At 36.4% G+C, this 15,730-nt stretch overlaps 2 protein-coding genes across 2 annotated transcripts in view; one reads left to right on the top strand and one right to left on the bottom strand.

Moving 5' to 3' along the window:
• On the bottom strand, positions 666–2,310 carry LOC109709719 (NAC domain-containing protein 68-like). The gene is made up of 3 exons (XM_020232050.1): positions 1,942–2,310; positions 1,547–1,833; positions 666–1,428 (listed from the first exon to the last, which is right to left on the bottom strand). The coding sequence occupies exons 1-3, from the start codon at positions 2,126–2,128 to the stop codon at positions 1,048–1,050; spliced, it is 855 nt and encodes a 284-aa protein (XP_020087639.1). The 5' UTR covers positions 2,129–2,310; the 3' UTR covers positions 666–1,047.
• LOC109709284 overlaps positions 10,082–15,730 on the top strand; it is a 9,027-nt gene continuing 3,378 nt past the window's right edge. Inside the window, exons 1-6 of the mRNA XM_020231442.1 lie at positions 10,082–10,254; positions 11,323–11,598; positions 11,676–11,907; positions 12,004–12,149; positions 12,877–12,964; positions 13,070–13,216. Coding sequence (XP_020087031.1) covers positions 11,339–11,598; positions 11,676–11,907; positions 12,004–12,149; positions 12,877–12,964; positions 13,070–13,216 — 873 coding nt within the window. The 5' untranslated portion in view covers positions 10,082–10,254; positions 11,323–11,338. The remainder of the gene's footprint in view (positions 10,255–11,322; positions 11,599–11,675; positions 11,908–12,003; positions 12,150–12,876; positions 12,965–13,069; positions 13,217–15,730) is intronic.

The raw sequence follows: 15,730 nt of genomic DNA, 5'->3' as shown, positions 1-15,730 counted from the left end.
GAGGTAAGAAATAAAAATTTAATACATTAAGTGTTTGTTGAACTAAATGGGTTTGCAAATAATATGATTATTGGACCAAATAATATATATTATTATCGCGACAACATATTGTGTGCTTTTCGTTTTGAATTCCAAAAATATTGAACCTTCTTTTTTCTCCTTTTATTCTATCACGCCTACAAAAGCAAGTAAACTAAGCTTGCGTTGTTGTTCAACTTTGGGCAATTGTATTATTTTAACACATCTGTATATGAGTTGAAATTTAACAACCAAAACTGACCTGCAAAAATAATCACGTTTCTCTTCCTAAAATCAACATCCAAAAAGGGTATAAATCTACGGCTAGGACTAACATATTTTATAAGTATAGATCCCTTTATAATCATAAGTTTTCGACCGTCAAATAAAAGATGTACAGTTAGAATGATAGTGGTTCTCTAGGGTTGAGTGGATGGCTGATTGAATAGTATGATTCAATGATTAGAAATGATAAAAAGATAAATCTAACGGTAAAAAACTTATGAATACAAAAGAGTTTATACTTATAATAGTATAATAGTTGGACTTTGTATTTTTCACTTTTCCATATATCCGGTGCCAAATCGTTCGCATCAAATATTTTTCTTTTGGAGATCAACTTGTTTTTAAGTGTAGAAAACTATTGATAAGAGAAAGAGAACGCAAATTTATTTCTGTTCCAACTTCATGATCATGAACATCGCATACATTGTTAGGTGACTTAGATCTCCCCAACAATTTTTACATATCTCTTCTACTGCCACTGTTTCAGAACAGGAACAAAATTATACCATTCTACAACTAAGTCATGCTACATATATACACACACACATAACCTCTCCCCCTGAAAAAAAATTAAAAATGACAAAAATCAAAAAGAAAAAGAAGGGAATCTAAAAAGAAATCCTAATCTAGTATTTGTTTGAACCTCTTTGCCTCTCCCCTCTGTGTTTTCTCTCCCTTCCTTTCGGTCTCTTTTGAACTCCTACTCTATCTATCTATACAGAGTCATTCACAACCCTGCTTGTCTCAAAACCCCGAAAAGAAGTAATCTTGGCTCGACACGTCGAGCGACGGCGCCGCGCCGGAGCCGAACACGGCGAGAGAGCTCTGCAGGTCTTCCAGGTTCAATTCCGTGAACCAATCGCTCTCCTCCTTCTTCTCCACAATCGGGAATCCGCCCGCCGCGGTCGGCCTCAGCTGCGGCATTTGATCGAACGGGCGGTACTGCAGGGCTCCGGTGCCGGCCATTTCGTCGAACAGGTGGTAGTCGTCGTGGTCGATGTCCGATTCCGGCGTGTTGATCGCCTCCGACCCCGCGTCGTGGCTCGTCTCCATCGAATCCGCCGCCGCCGTTCTCGCCCAGCTGTTCTTCTTGTTGTACAGCCGGCACAGTACCCAATCATCCAACTGCACAAAATTAAACAAACGAACAAACAAAATTTTTAACTTTTGAACTCTGTTTTACGATCCGAAGTCAGTACAGTAGTGCCATAGAAAATAAGCAAGGGCGGATTCATTTGCATACCCTCAAGTTGCCCTTTTTCCCTCCGGGAGCGCGGTTCGCCTCTGCGAGACGGTACTCGTGCATGATCCAATCGGTCTTGATCCCCTTCGGCGCCTTCCCGTGGTAGAATACCAGGGCTTTCTTAATCCCGACCGGCCGGTTGCTCCCCGACGGGCGGATCGGCTTATCCGCCCCCGTCGCTTTCCAGTACCCCCTTCCCGCCGCCCGGTTCGGCCTCGACCCGTTCGGGTACTTCCGATCGCGCGGCGTGAAGAAGTACCACTCCTTTTGCCCGAACAGCGCCCTCTCTGCTCATAAAGAAAGAAGAAAAAAAAAATTCATACTTATCCAAAAGATCAATCTAATAGAAAACAAAATAGTTCATTATGAACAGAAATGGATAGATAGATAGATACCTGGGAGGTCCCACGGGTCGTACTTGTAGAGATCGACCTCGGCGATGATCGGGACGGGGAGGCAGCGGCCGGAGACCTTCCGGCACAGGTAGTGGACGACGAGCTCTTCGTCAGTCGGGTGGAACCGGAACCCAGGTGGCAGGTTCAGCTGCGCCTCCGCGTCGGCTCGCCGCATCTCCTTCACCATCCTTCACCCCTCGATCGAGCTTCAATTCACAGCTCGAATTTTAGCTTCTATGTGAGATTAGCTCGAGCGCTTTCCGAAGAAGCGGATAAGAACGAATTTTGCGAAAACGTGGATAGCTTCTGAGAGAAGCGCTTTTCGTGTGGGCTTGCGCTGCTGCTGCTACGAGTTCAGGGGAGGTGAATGCAAGGGGGGATTTATATATATCTCGTAGATTCTAGAGAGAGAGAAAGAGGGGGGGATGTGTGGTGTGGTGGTGACGTGGACGTCCTCGTGTTCACCCTCGCCTCGGCTTTTTCCTCGCGGTGGGGGATATCGTTCACTGCGGAGGCGACACGTGGTGGCGCCGAGGTCGGGACGGGGGGGAGTGTGGTGGGGCCCAGGCGTCAGGCACGTGACAAGTGGCGGCGTGGCACGTAGGCGTCAGAGATGACCGAGGATTCGCCTCCTCTCTTTATTCACAAGTTTCTCGTGGTGGGGCCCGCCAGAAGGCGGACACGTGGTGGCCCGAGCGAGCTCGTAGTGGCGTGGTGGGTTGCGGAAGGTTCGCTCGCCTACCGTTCGTCGACGTACCATTCCCTGGTCCCGGTCCACCATAGACCACGTTTTGTTTTTTGTTTTTTTTTTTTTGGTTTTGAGAGATAAGTAGCATGCTACCCGCTTCGTTTATACTATTTAGAAATAAACTTAGTTAAAAATGTGAATCAATTAGGATTCGAATTTTGAACCTCCGGTATCAATCACCAAACCCTTTGTCACGTTCTGTTCGTTCTAATAAAAGCAATAAATTCAATACTTTCGCTCATGTATGCATGTAGCAGATACTAAATAGGTCACACCATAATAAACAGCAGATACGGGAATCAAACTCAAAATCTGCTAAAATAAAATTAATGTTATAGAAAAATAGTTCAGATTTTTTCTTAATATATTAGCGTTTGAAACGTATCCTAACAAATAAACCACATGCATGATTTTTGCACTTTTAGGTTCTTTGCTGCACGGTGGACCGGGTCCAGGCATGGCTGCGCTCTTTAGCGTCTGCGTCGGGACAAAAAGCTGTGGGTCAAAGCAGATCGAGCATTGACGATCTGGAGCGTGGTCAAACTGAAATGAACGGTCAGTTTTGTTTTTTCTGGTAAAACTTTAATTTAACATAAAGATATTTTAGTGAGTTACTCTGTAATTTTACCTTTTATTTTACTGTAAAAACTTTTCGTTAAACAGGACAAAACGTTGGTATCTTATATCATTATGGAATTTGTCAAAAATAATATCTTACTATTCTATTTAACTATACATCTTACGATCAAAATAAAAATAAAATTATAAAATTATAAAATTATAAAATAAATAAGTATAATTTTTTATATGTAAAGCGACAAAATAAAAATATAACACAAACGTACCAAATTTATCCAACCTTACAAAATTTTAATTGGCACTTTAATTTTAAATTTTAAATGGGTTATTTATCTTTATGTTTAATTAGTATACTTTATGCGATTTTTGTAACTATAAATTTATTAAAATAAATAATTAGCTTAATTTTTTTTATGTCAAATTGTTGCCGTCGGACTTAAATCAAACAAACTAAAAGACTAGATACTAAAATAAAATTTAAAAAAAAATTAAATAGTCGACTCACCCTAATTTGGCAATACGGTGACAAAAAATACTATTTTTATACTATAGGTAGCTCAAAAAATTTAAAATTGTTTATAATCTTTCCTCTTATAATACTTTAAAATTGCGGTTCTATGTCGCATTTGTAACAGTAATTTTATATAATATAAAACAAAGAAGATTAAAAATATTTTTAAAATTTTAAAATTTTTTATAATATAAAACTAATATTTTTCACTATCACATTAAAAAAAGCTAACTATCAAAATTGTGTATAGTTCAGATATATTTTGTATTTTTTTTTGGTAAACTTCAAATACTACTTCTGTAGTTTAAAGTGTATCAATTTAGTACCTTGTGGTTTCATTTTTTTTCTTTTCGTCAGTTCTTTCGTTAAACTATATACAATAAAAAACTTCAAATATTCTATCTATATTTATCGAATATTCATTTTACTATCTTTTGGCTTTAACTTTGCGGTTGATTTAACAAAAAAATAATAAAATAATAAAATAAAATTACGGAATACTAAATTGATATAATTTAAATTATAAAATACTAAAATAAAAAAATATGAAATTATAGAGATGGTATTTATTTTTTTTTTTGGGAAAACTTTAAAAACCCCTCCTATGGTTTCATAGTTTCTCACTTTGCCCCCCTGTGGTTTAAAATGTATCAAATTGCCCCCCTGTGGTTTCGTTTTTATTTTTCAGTAGTTTTTTCGTTAATATTTTATTAAATTATATACAAAAAAATTTCAGATACTCATCTAGATTTATCAAATATTCACTTTAGTACCCTTTAAATTAAATTTATCACTGATTTAAGAAAAAAATAATGAAATTGATAAGAAAAAGAAAAAAAAATCACAGGAAGATAAATTGATACATTTGAAACCACAAGGGGATAAAGTGAGAAACTACGAAACCACAGGAGAGGTTTTTGAAGTTTTTTCTTTTTTTTTCTTTTTTTTTTTTTAACCTAAGAATTGCTGCAAAAGGCTCTTTGTTTTGTTACTTCATGGAAATTTTTGGGAGGGAAGGGGGATATTCGCGTGGAAATCCGGGGAAAGGGGCGGAGAAAAGTTTGGGGTGGGGAGGAAAGGGGTGAGATGGATGTGGGCATGTAGCTTGTACCGTTGGTATCCGAGATGACGTCATTGTCTACATCCGCTTCACCTTCCCCTCTGTGATGCTTATCCGCAATTCGTGTTTCGTCCTCAGGCTCGGTCTTTTCCGCACGTGTGCAAGCTGGTTTCAATCGTAAGGGTGGCGCCGACGCCAACGCCGACGCCCACGTACGTACAGTGGAAACTTGTTATCAGATTTTCCCAGCTCGTGGAAAGTGCAGGAGAGGAAAAAATTTTAAAATGCACGAATTATATTACTCCTATGATATTTTTAATTAATAAAATTATTTTTCAAAATTTTATCCGTCTCATCATATTTAATAAAAATATTTATTTATTATATTTTTAAAAAAATTTATGTGTTTTATTTGTTACTAATGATATGGTACAACTGTGATATTGTAGGTTTTTTTTTTCAAGAAAGTGAGAGAAAAAGTTAGGTGACGAATCACGTCGGGAGAAGTCTCATCAATTTCAATACTGTGCCAAGTTTTTGGACTTCTTTTGTTCATTTTTCATGAGTTTCTATACCAAAAGTCCCTAGTGAAAATAAATAATTATGTTTAATATTTATATTATAGAGTATACCGTCTATATATTCGTAAACTGCATATCATATTTGCATACTCCCAGACCCCAGTGTTATCGATTTTTCTTTCTTTATTAAAACTCGAAAAAAAAAATTGTGAATGGTTGGATGTTTTTTTTTTTTTTTTAATTGAGAGAGAGATAGGTAGCACGCTACCCGCTTAGGTTGAATGGTTGGATGTTAAGGGTGTAAATCACTGATGGCATTTTTTTTTAAAGCAAAAAAATAAGATGCCAGTAAGCTGAAAATGTATAGAGTTAATCTAAATTTACTATAGAGCATTTTGATTTGATTATGTAACCTTTCAAAATTTTAATTTTAATACGTAATCTTCAAGCTATTTGATCTATATTATTTGATGGCTCTTCCAATAAAAAAAAAAAACTTAAATTAATTGCTTATTTTGATAAATTATAGTTGCTTGAATTGCACTAAATATACTAATTAATTAAATCCATAAAAATAAACGATATATATAAATCAAATAACTTTAACAGATTAGAAAAAGAAATCCAAAATTTTAAATATTAGATGGTAAGATCAAAATTGATGATAGTTGAGATAAGTTCGATACATTTTTACTTACTATTAATAACATCGAGTTTTTAATTTTGTAGGCTCCTTTCGACGATAGAACTTTAGATTTGATAATCAACACTGATAACTATAATGTACGGTATTTAAGCTTTCTAGCAAGTGAATTTTGTAATTTTTCAACACGATTTACTTAGTGGTCAAATGACCTCAAAGGTGATAGTTTAATGTTATATAAAGTATTTTCTCATTTAACTCCATATAAGACTTGGTGCTATTAATTGCATCAATCAACATAAAAGTCTAATGATGGGCATATGTACACATAGTAATTTTGTCTTAACATCATGCTTCAAAAAAAAAAAAAAAAGTTTAGAAAGTAGAGGCTTTTGACTAAAATATTGTTATTTTCATATGGAACAGCTGTAACAAAAAACCTTTCTTCTACAAATAATACAATAATGGAACAGCTGTAACATTATTTTCATATTGTTCACAAGTATAAAAATAAAAATCTTTTAAAAAGCATTAGTTCAATAGGAAACTGCCATATTACAAATAATACAATATTTTTATAAATATTTAATAATTAAACCGAAAAATATATTTTGTAGAAACTTCAATTAAACGAATCAACAACCGCGATATAAATCATTTCTTACTTATGCTAAGAATGCTGAAGCATAACTCAATACTATGAAAAGGATATATAGATAAATAGAGAAATTAATTTTAGCTAGCAATAAATAATCAATCAATCAATCAATCCTTTTGTTGAGATGTAATTAGTTTCCAAAAATTGTTGTTGAGTGCTTGGTCAAAATTAAGCCCAATTCAAGCAAGAGCCGAAAAAAAGCATAGAATGAATTGATTGAAAAGAAATAAAGCTTATTTAGACCTGGATTTAGGGGAATATACCATCTATATTCCTTGCACATTTAGTGTGAATTTACTTTTCTACCCTTGAAAATTCATATTAGCTCTTTCTTATGAATTATCATTGATCATTTGACTTAATAACACACCATTGTGTTTTTACAAATGCCCTTCATTTGTTCAATTTTGGCAACTCAAAAGGCAACTTAACGGTTCTAAGTTAATTGACCTTCTCTAGATGCAGATTCACTAATTAGTAGAAAGATACAGTTATGATAGATTTAGTACAGAATGCTAAACTTTTGATTCTTAAAAGCAGAAAAGTAAAAAGAAATTAACTTATCCTCTTGTGATTGAGTTAGGCACAATCTCAGAGATAATATAATATGTCACTCAGTTATGTACTAAATTTGGTCATCTAAATATGCTCTAAAGGTTGCATACTATGTTGTTTTCGGATGAAAAAGTTTTATTGTTGTCACACGAGATGTTCAATTTGGTCAAGGATTCAATATCAATTTTGAAAAATTATTTTTTTAGATAAAAAATTTAAAAAATTATAATTTAACAAATTATAAAAATAATAACTCAACTCCAATTTAAATTGGTATGTCAAACAATTTCAATAGGTAATTATTATAATTTAACAAATTATAAAAATAATATCTTAACTCCAATTTAAATTGGTATGTCAAATAATTTCAATGGGCAAAAATTGTACGGGCATCGTTTCCAAACTAAAAGTTTCGGGATGATACGGATGGGCGCCGCATGGCTCGCGCGCGCCCATTCTCGCCCTCCCTTCTCTTTTCATCAGCTTCTTTCTTTCTCTTTCCATCAACTTCTTTTTTTCTCTCTCTTTACAAATTTTAGGCCCACTTTTTTTTTTTTTTCCTCGTAGGGGAGGGCGAGGATGCGCGCCGCGCGCGCCCATCTGCATTGCCCCAAAACTTTAAGTTTGAGACTATGTCCATAAAATTTTTGCCTAATTTCAATTGGTCGGAAAGTTCTTGTTGACTAAAAGATGAGGATAGCAACGCATTTGTGCTTACGTCATCATCGATGTCACACCTTGCTTGCTTTTGTACTCGCAAAACTTTTCACAACACTTCCACGTGCAAATAGAAACTAAAAAGTGAATTTTGAAATTAAAAAATAAATTTATTAAAATTTGTTATTATTTATCAACTTAGTTTTACGAAATTCAATGAATTTTGTAAAAATAGCCTTTTTTTCTCTAGGGATTACCTAGGTCCAATATTTATATTGTGGTAACGTTATTCTGTAGGATTTTTATAACTCAAATTCTCTCTCATTTTAACAAAATATGAATTTACCAATCATTTGTAATGCAAAATGAGAAGCACACACAGAGAGAGAAAACTAATACAAGAAGAAATTGGTGTGAATAGTTCGTAATATGAGATTGTCCAATTTAATTATGGGAATAAATAAAAAATAAAAATGTGTATATAAATATCATTCATAAGTAGAGAATTCGTCGGAAATTTCGAGCCAACTAAAGTTTCTTTTCCTGTATTATTACTTTAAACACTGCCCAAATACAGATCATAAGGTTAGAGGTTCGAGCCCCCATTTGAATTGAAATGTGTCAGAAAGTTTAAAGTTAGAATTTTTATTTTTTTTTGAGAGATTTTAAAGTTAGATATTTGGAACAAAAAAAAAAAAAAAAAAAAAAAAAAAAAAAAAAGGGGATGCCACTTGGGGCTACTAATGGGCCGGGTACGGCCCATTAGCCTACTGGACCGAGCCCGAGATTTGGATAAAAGTTTATTACTGTAGCAGTATATGGGCCATAATGGGCCGAACAACACAGCATCTTTGGTGTTGAGAAAATATTATGACAAATGAATGGATACAGCTTCAAAAAACACATCATTGTTTCTAATAATTCGGATCGGTTCGGTTCAGTAAGTGATTTTTTTTGTCCGGATAAAAACTCCTATGTGCATGTGATTTTGTTTGTATCAATTATATTCATTTAGATCGCTACTGTTCTCGCTTTCGCTGAAGATGTTTCGTTAATTTACATTTAATTTAGCATATGGACTTATTCATATTAGCTACCCTCATTCCTAATAGGGTTTCTATTTTTTTAGATCAATTTTGGAATAAATTTGAGTTTCTGGATCAGGTTTTGATCCGCAGTCCAAACTCTTTAATGCGGACCAGAGTTAAACCCGAATCATATTGGTAACACATTAATAAGATAAATAAAATCATTAAGAACTGATATGCGAAAAAAAAAATCTCTTATTAAATAATGTGATTATTTTCGAAGTCTAGTACTTGGTCTGTTGTATGAAAAGCACTCTTTACCTAAAATTCTTTCCTTCTTTTTAAAGAAAAGGAAAAAAAATCTCTTCAATTTTTTTTTTTTTTAATATTATGCGTGGAGCCCATAATTCTGGAGCCCAGGCCGGTCTATTACACCAGATCCAGTCAAAAATTTCTCAGATGACGTGGTAGACCGCATCCAATTTGTAGCCTCTCCCTTCTTCCAAGAAATCATGCCTGCATCCGGTGTAGCCATGTGTTTTGTGCACTGCACCTAATGTTTTTTTATTATTATCTTAAAATTAAAAATCCAATTCTATAGATATAATATACACCATCTGCGAAACTAATATATAATAAATTATGAAATTTTAAAAAATTATTATTGAAGCATTAACTCTGATATTACCAGTGCAAAAACAAATATATTGTTCAATTTATATAAAATATTAATGTCGGAATATTATCATCCAAGAAATTAAAATTTGATTTTCTAAATCGGCATTGAGTTTTTTTTCAGTATTCTTAGAGGCCGGTGTATAAGGTGTAGTTATGCACCCGGTGCAAGCAACAGTTTCACGCTGTCACTTGGGGATCCACCGAGGGTTCGGGTTTATTTACAACCCAGTGCGTAGGAATCGCTACGCACGGAGTAGATCACGCCGCTCGTTCGCAGTGAGATTAATCCGTACCGTCGAAGGTGGACGGTTGTGATTCATCTCACGTATAATGAACGGAGTGATCAGCACCGCGCGCGTACCGGTTAAAGCGTATGTGGTTGTACTTGTACCCAGTGCATTCCCATGTAGCGCTACCCACTCATTAATTCGATCTCATTCTTAGCCTCTCGATCCCCATCTCTCTCTCTCTCTCTCTCTCTCTCTCTCTCTAATCTCATTTCCACTCCCTCTCTTTCTCTCTCTCTCTCTCTCTCTCTCTCTCTAATCTCATTTCCACTCCCTCTCTCTCTCTCTCTCTCTCTCTCTCTCTCTCTCTCCGACGCCATTTTTATCCTCTGCTTACACGGAATCCTGTGGAAGAGAAACGAGGGCACGAATTAGGGCGAAGCAAGAGGTAAAGCATCGATCGAAACCCTAACTTAGATTTGCAATTCGCATTCGCTATTATATCTTTTTCGTGATTTCATCGTGTTTTCCCGTGGATTCGTAGTTTAATTGATGGTTTTGGCGTTTAACGAACGATTCTTTGCTAACTCTCTTCGTATGTGATAGTATGAGAAATATTTTGATCTGATTTCATTATGTGTGTTATGTATGCAGTTGGATGAATTTAGGATGTTCAAATGGGAGATTAGGGTTTCTTTGCGAACTAATTTGTGTTGGAAACAAGTAATTTGACCGGGAAAGAGGCATTGCAAAACCCTATCTTGTATTGTTCTCAGAGGGGTTTTTTTTTTTTGGCCAATGATTTTTTATTTTTTCTTGGTTTTTCAAGAACTAATTTATATGAATGGCAAGTGAACACTCAACGTGTCTAATTATTTTGCTAACAATAATCACTTTAGGGCTTCTGTGTAGCTGATAAAGAATTGAAAAGGAAATTGACGGGCTATATTTTAATAAGAGGATGTGTGATTCCGTGAGTGATGTATGATTCCACCCGTGATTAAGGAAAAAGGGGGAAAAAATCAATACAGTAATTAGCATGTAAATATGCATGTGACCCATTGAAACTGCATGGATGAATTGTATTTGATATTATTTTGTACAAAATAAGGGGACAAACAATTGTAGTTTTGTGGGATCGTAGTTGAGTTTCAGGTGGTGGAATGTAAAATGGTGTTTCTGGTGTTTCTACAACATACGGAGTACTAATGATAATTTGTGACTTGACCGCACTCAAATCATATAGAATTGCATATTACTGTACTGGATGGTGCTTTGCAGTTGTCAGTCGACATATTTTTAACCGGTGTGTTCGTAAACTCAAGTTAAAATAAAAAAACTAATGTATGCAAATGGCTATTCTTGAAGTATTTTATTGTTGACGTAATTTCTGCTTCATGTTTTAATGGTGATTGTTGATCCCTGTCCTTAGCATTTTATTACTTTCATTAATTTGGCATATATGTGAAATTCGCAATTTTCTATAATAACACTTGATGGTGATCTATTTGTTCAGGCAATACGTGAGCAATATGACTTCTGCCTGCCCGTTTGCTAAAACAGCTACTGTTGGCGGTAGCTGCCCAGTGAAAATTGAGAAAAATCAACATAAAGATCAGAAGGAACATGACGACAAAGTCGACGCAAAGAGCAATGATTCTGTTGTCTCACCAAAATGCCCTTTTGGCTATGACTCTCATACATTCAAATTGGGTCCTCTAAGCTGCATGATCTGCCAGGCCTTGCTTTATCAAAGTAGCAAGTGTTTGCCTTGCTCCCATAAATTTTGCAAGTGGGTACTGCATACAAAGACGATTACTCGCTTACATTGCTATCTGAAATGTGCTAACTTGTTGATTATCTGAACAGAGCATGCATATCGCGCTTTAAGGACTGTCCACTCTGTGGTGCTGATATAGAGAACATTGAACCTGACACAGATCTTCAAACCATTGTTGATCGCTTTATTGATGGTCATGCTAGAATCAAGAGGTCTCAATTAAGTGAAGATGCAAGAGAAGTAGGAGATGGGCAGAAAAAAGTAATATATGAGGATGTCTCCATGGAGAGGGGTGCTTTTTTGGTGCAACAAGCAATGAGGGTTAGAGTGATGACAATGCAACATATTTATCTTTTATTGTTATTCCTCTGCAATTGTATGACCATTTAAAAGTTCTGTTTTCTCTTTCTTCTGCAGGCTTTTCGTGCACAGAATTTCGAAAGTGCAAAATCAAGGCTTAGTCTTTGTGCGGAAGATATCAGGGAGCAACTAAAAGCAGCAGGAGATTCCCAAGAGTTGTGTTCACAACTTGGCGCGGTCTTAGGAATGCTGGGGGACTGCTGGTTTGATTTTCTTTGCCTATAGTTATTCTTTTTTCTTTGGTGCACTTTGTTAAAGTATGTGCTGTATCACCTTGATTTTGCAAGTATTAGTGTGGTAGTGTCACTCCAGGTTTCAGTAATTACTAGTTTTAAGCAGTCAATGTGGATATATGTTTCCGTTGTTTTGATATGCATTTTGGAAAGTAGCAGATGTACTGAAATCATTCATTTTAATTATCAAATCCATGAATTTTAATATTTAAATTAAATTTGACAGTATCTCAACAGGACGAATTTTCATGTTGCACTGGCATTTTTGATGGCAATCCATGTACTGCTAATACTCCATCTGCTAATGTGTGCTAATGTGTCCCAACATGTAGAACAGGCTCCTTGCAGGAGTGTTCCTACTTCCTTTTGTGCCAATAGTGTCGGCATGCCCCAGTCTATTTGAAGGCATTGCCGATTGGCATGCTTCTATGCCTCAGCATATCAATCTTTGCTTGGTCCCATCATGTTCACAGTGTTCTATTTGTTGTCAAAATCAATCTAGATGGTACTAATGCCATTTGTGCCTTTTGCACTATTCCAGACTTATGTCTTTAGTATGCCTCCAGAAAATCCTTGCGATGAAATATTATAATCATCAGTATTTTTTTTATTTAGTGATTCCACTATTTTTCCTAGACATTGTTCATGTACTATCATTTTGTCACCCTAATTCCATGAGCATCCATGTCCATTGCAGTCGAGCGATGGGAGATTCAATTTCGGCAGTTAGTAACTATGAAGAGAGTGCTGAGATCCTTTCAAAGCTGCCTACAAAGGATTTGGAGGTTCTTATTCTACTCTTGTAGTATTGTTAATTTTCCAATTTTTGCGGAACTCTTGAACTCATGAACCTGTTGACTCTATTGATATTGCCTCAAATTCTTCTACAGTTGGTGCACACTCTATCTGTTTCGCTAAATAAAATTGGAGACCTTAGATATTATGGGGGGGATCTTGAATCTGCGAGAAGTTATTATGCACGGTCGTTGGATGTTCGTCGTAATGCAGTGAAAGAGCACTCAAATGTGCCTTCCCAGGTTAAGCACCTTTACTTGCTTAAAGGTTCATTTACCTAAAAAATATTAGTTTTTTTTTTCCTACTGGAATTAATCTGTGAATGAATTGTGCCAAATCTGCTGTCGTGTTTATGAAGCCTTATCCACTTTAGGATTGCAGTTCAGATAATTTGTAAGAGCTTTTTTATGTCTTGTTAAGTGGATCAATCAAACATGTGAAGTTCTTCTGTTTTACTTTTTCATTTGTGTGTGTGTGTGTGTGTGTGTGTGTGTGTGTGTGTGTGTGCGTGTGCGTGTGTATGTTTGTTGGGGAGTGGGTTGGGTGTGTCGTGTCTGTTTGGCAGTAGGGGGATGTGGCCTTTTGATTGGGTCAAACTCTAAATACAAAATCAACTTTGTTTTCCTCCCAGCAGATCTGAACTTGCTTTAGATTCACCATTTAAACCATACCAAATCAGACTTTTATTCCTAATTCCTATGTAGATGGGAAATTTTATTTTGCTATTTGCTGAAGCTCCTAAAACAAAATCAGTTTGTGCAAAGAGAACTTTCTATGTAGACTTCATTCCTAAGTAGGCTATCATCTTGTTGAGATGCTTCACAATTATCTGCAGTATTTGGTTAGGATATGTGGAGAATACTGAGGAAAGATTCTCAACAATCGTAAATGCACACCCTTGTAATCAGAACATTCTTGGAAAGTACAAAGGAGACAACAATCAGCACTTTGCATTTCTAACTTCTCCTCATCTCAAGTTATTTGGTTTTTCTTTTCTTTCATCTGCCTCTCTTTTCTTCTTTTGACAAGAGTTAGTTTTTGTCAGCTGCATAATTGCTTTTTGGAACATTTTAAGGATCTTTTTCTATGGACTTTCTTATGTTGATATTAATGAAAGTAGTAATTTGATGGCTTTTACAGTAATATCTACTATTACGTGAAATACACGTTGTTTGACATTTTTGGTAATTTTCAACTCTCAATAGAGTGATGCTGCCTGTGTTTTCTATATATTGATACTTTATGCAGTATGATCCTATTGTAGGTGTTTGCTGTTGTATACGGTTGTTGGTGTTGTTCCCTGCCATTTCTATCGTATTTTATAAATTATATATTCTACGTTGTGTGCTATCGTGTGTTTTGTGTTGTTTGGAGTATTGTATATTGTGTTGTATATCGTATATATATATATACACACACATACATAGTGTTGTGTGGTGTGGTGTAGTGTGGTGTGTGGGATCGGGTGGTGTGGAGGTGGCGCATGGGTAGGAGTTAGCCTGGCGGAAATGGGCTAGGGGCCGGCCCGGCCCAGTCCGGTTTCAAATTTGGGCCTGGTCGTGCCGGGCCCAAGGTACCTAGCCTCCAGCCCGACACGGCCCGGAAGGCAAGGCCGTGCCGGGCTGGGCCGGCCCCTTAAAATATTTTTTATAATAAATTTGCATTCTCTTTTTTTTAAGAAAAAAGAGAATTGAGATGTACATTGGACCGGGCAGACCTTGGGAGAGCTCCTGGGGAGGAGGGCCAAGCCCTTCTCCCCAAGAGCTCAGACCCCAAGGTCCAAGGCAACTTGCATTGGGCCTTGCGGTCCGGGCCATGCTAGCCGCTATGCAAGCCCAAAGCGGGCCGTGCACGTGCTGGGCTACCTGCCTCTCCTCAGCCCGGCACGGCCCATGCCCGCTTCGGGCCGGGCCGTGCCGTCGGGCCGCGAGAGGTAGGCCTAGCACGGCCTGGATGTTCAGGCCGAGCGGGCACGGGTGCTGCCCGTTTACATCCCTACGCATGGGGCTTGGTGTGCTTAGGGATGCAAACGGGGCGGATCTGGGGGCGGGAACCCCACCCCGAATCCGTGGCGGGTTAATATTATTAATATTTTGTAAAATATAAATTAATAATTTTTAATAATATTATATATATAATTTAACAATATCAATTATAAAAATCAAAAATATCAATAACAATTCAAAACAAAATTCAAAAGTTTCAAATATATTAGAAATGAGAGTACTAACTTATTTGTATTTTAAACTTTTTTGTAAATACATTATTTTTTAGGAATATTTTTTTTAAAATATAAATGATTTTCGGGGCGGATTCGGGGCGGATCATGGCGGAGCGGATTCGGGGCGGGTCAAAATTTCTCCCGTTTCCTGCCCCGAATCCGTCTCGGATCGTAAACTTTACCCCGTTTTTCGCCCCAAATCCGTTTATTTTCTCCCACTTACTGCCTCGTCGGGGGCGGATCTGGACGGGAGCTCCACCAACCCGGATCCATTTGCATCCCTACTTACCATCCATTAAGTCACAAAACTATTCATATTTATATTTTTAAGCTTTGAATTCACAGTAGAGATAAATGAAAAATTAATGAATTAATGATGTACAAATATATAGATAAAAATTAAAATAGCTTCAAACAATAACTTTATCTTAAAGTAAGGACTGAAAATTCAAAGCAAAATTAGGGGGTGTGAGCTCTATGACTTGAAACTTATTCCAAAATTGATCAGAGATTTAAAAATTGTTACGAAGTAAAA

This window comes from Ananas comosus, linkage group 4 (genome assembly GCF_001540865.1).
Source record: "Ananas comosus cultivar F153 linkage group 4, ASM154086v1, whole genome shotgun sequence".
NCBI classification, from domain to species: domain Eukaryota; kingdom Viridiplantae; phylum Streptophyta; class Magnoliopsida; order Poales; family Bromeliaceae; genus Ananas; species Ananas comosus.
This window is presented reverse-complemented; position numbering and strand designations above follow the sequence as displayed.

Bases quoted from the DNA above. Each gene is read 5' to 3' on its own strand.
- LOC109709719 (XM_020232050.1), bottom strand. From the start codon at position 2,128: ATGGTGAAGGAGATGCGGCGAGCCGACGCGGAGGCGCAGCTGAACCTG. The intron at 1,834-1,941 runs GTATCTATCTAT...CTTTATGAGCAG, and splicing joins CGACCCGTGGGACCTCCCAG to AGAGGGCGCTGTTCGGGCAA. The intron at 1,429-1,546 runs GTATGCAAATGA...AATTTTGTGCAG, and splicing joins GGAAAAAGGGCAACTTGAGG to TTGGATGATTGGGTACTGTG.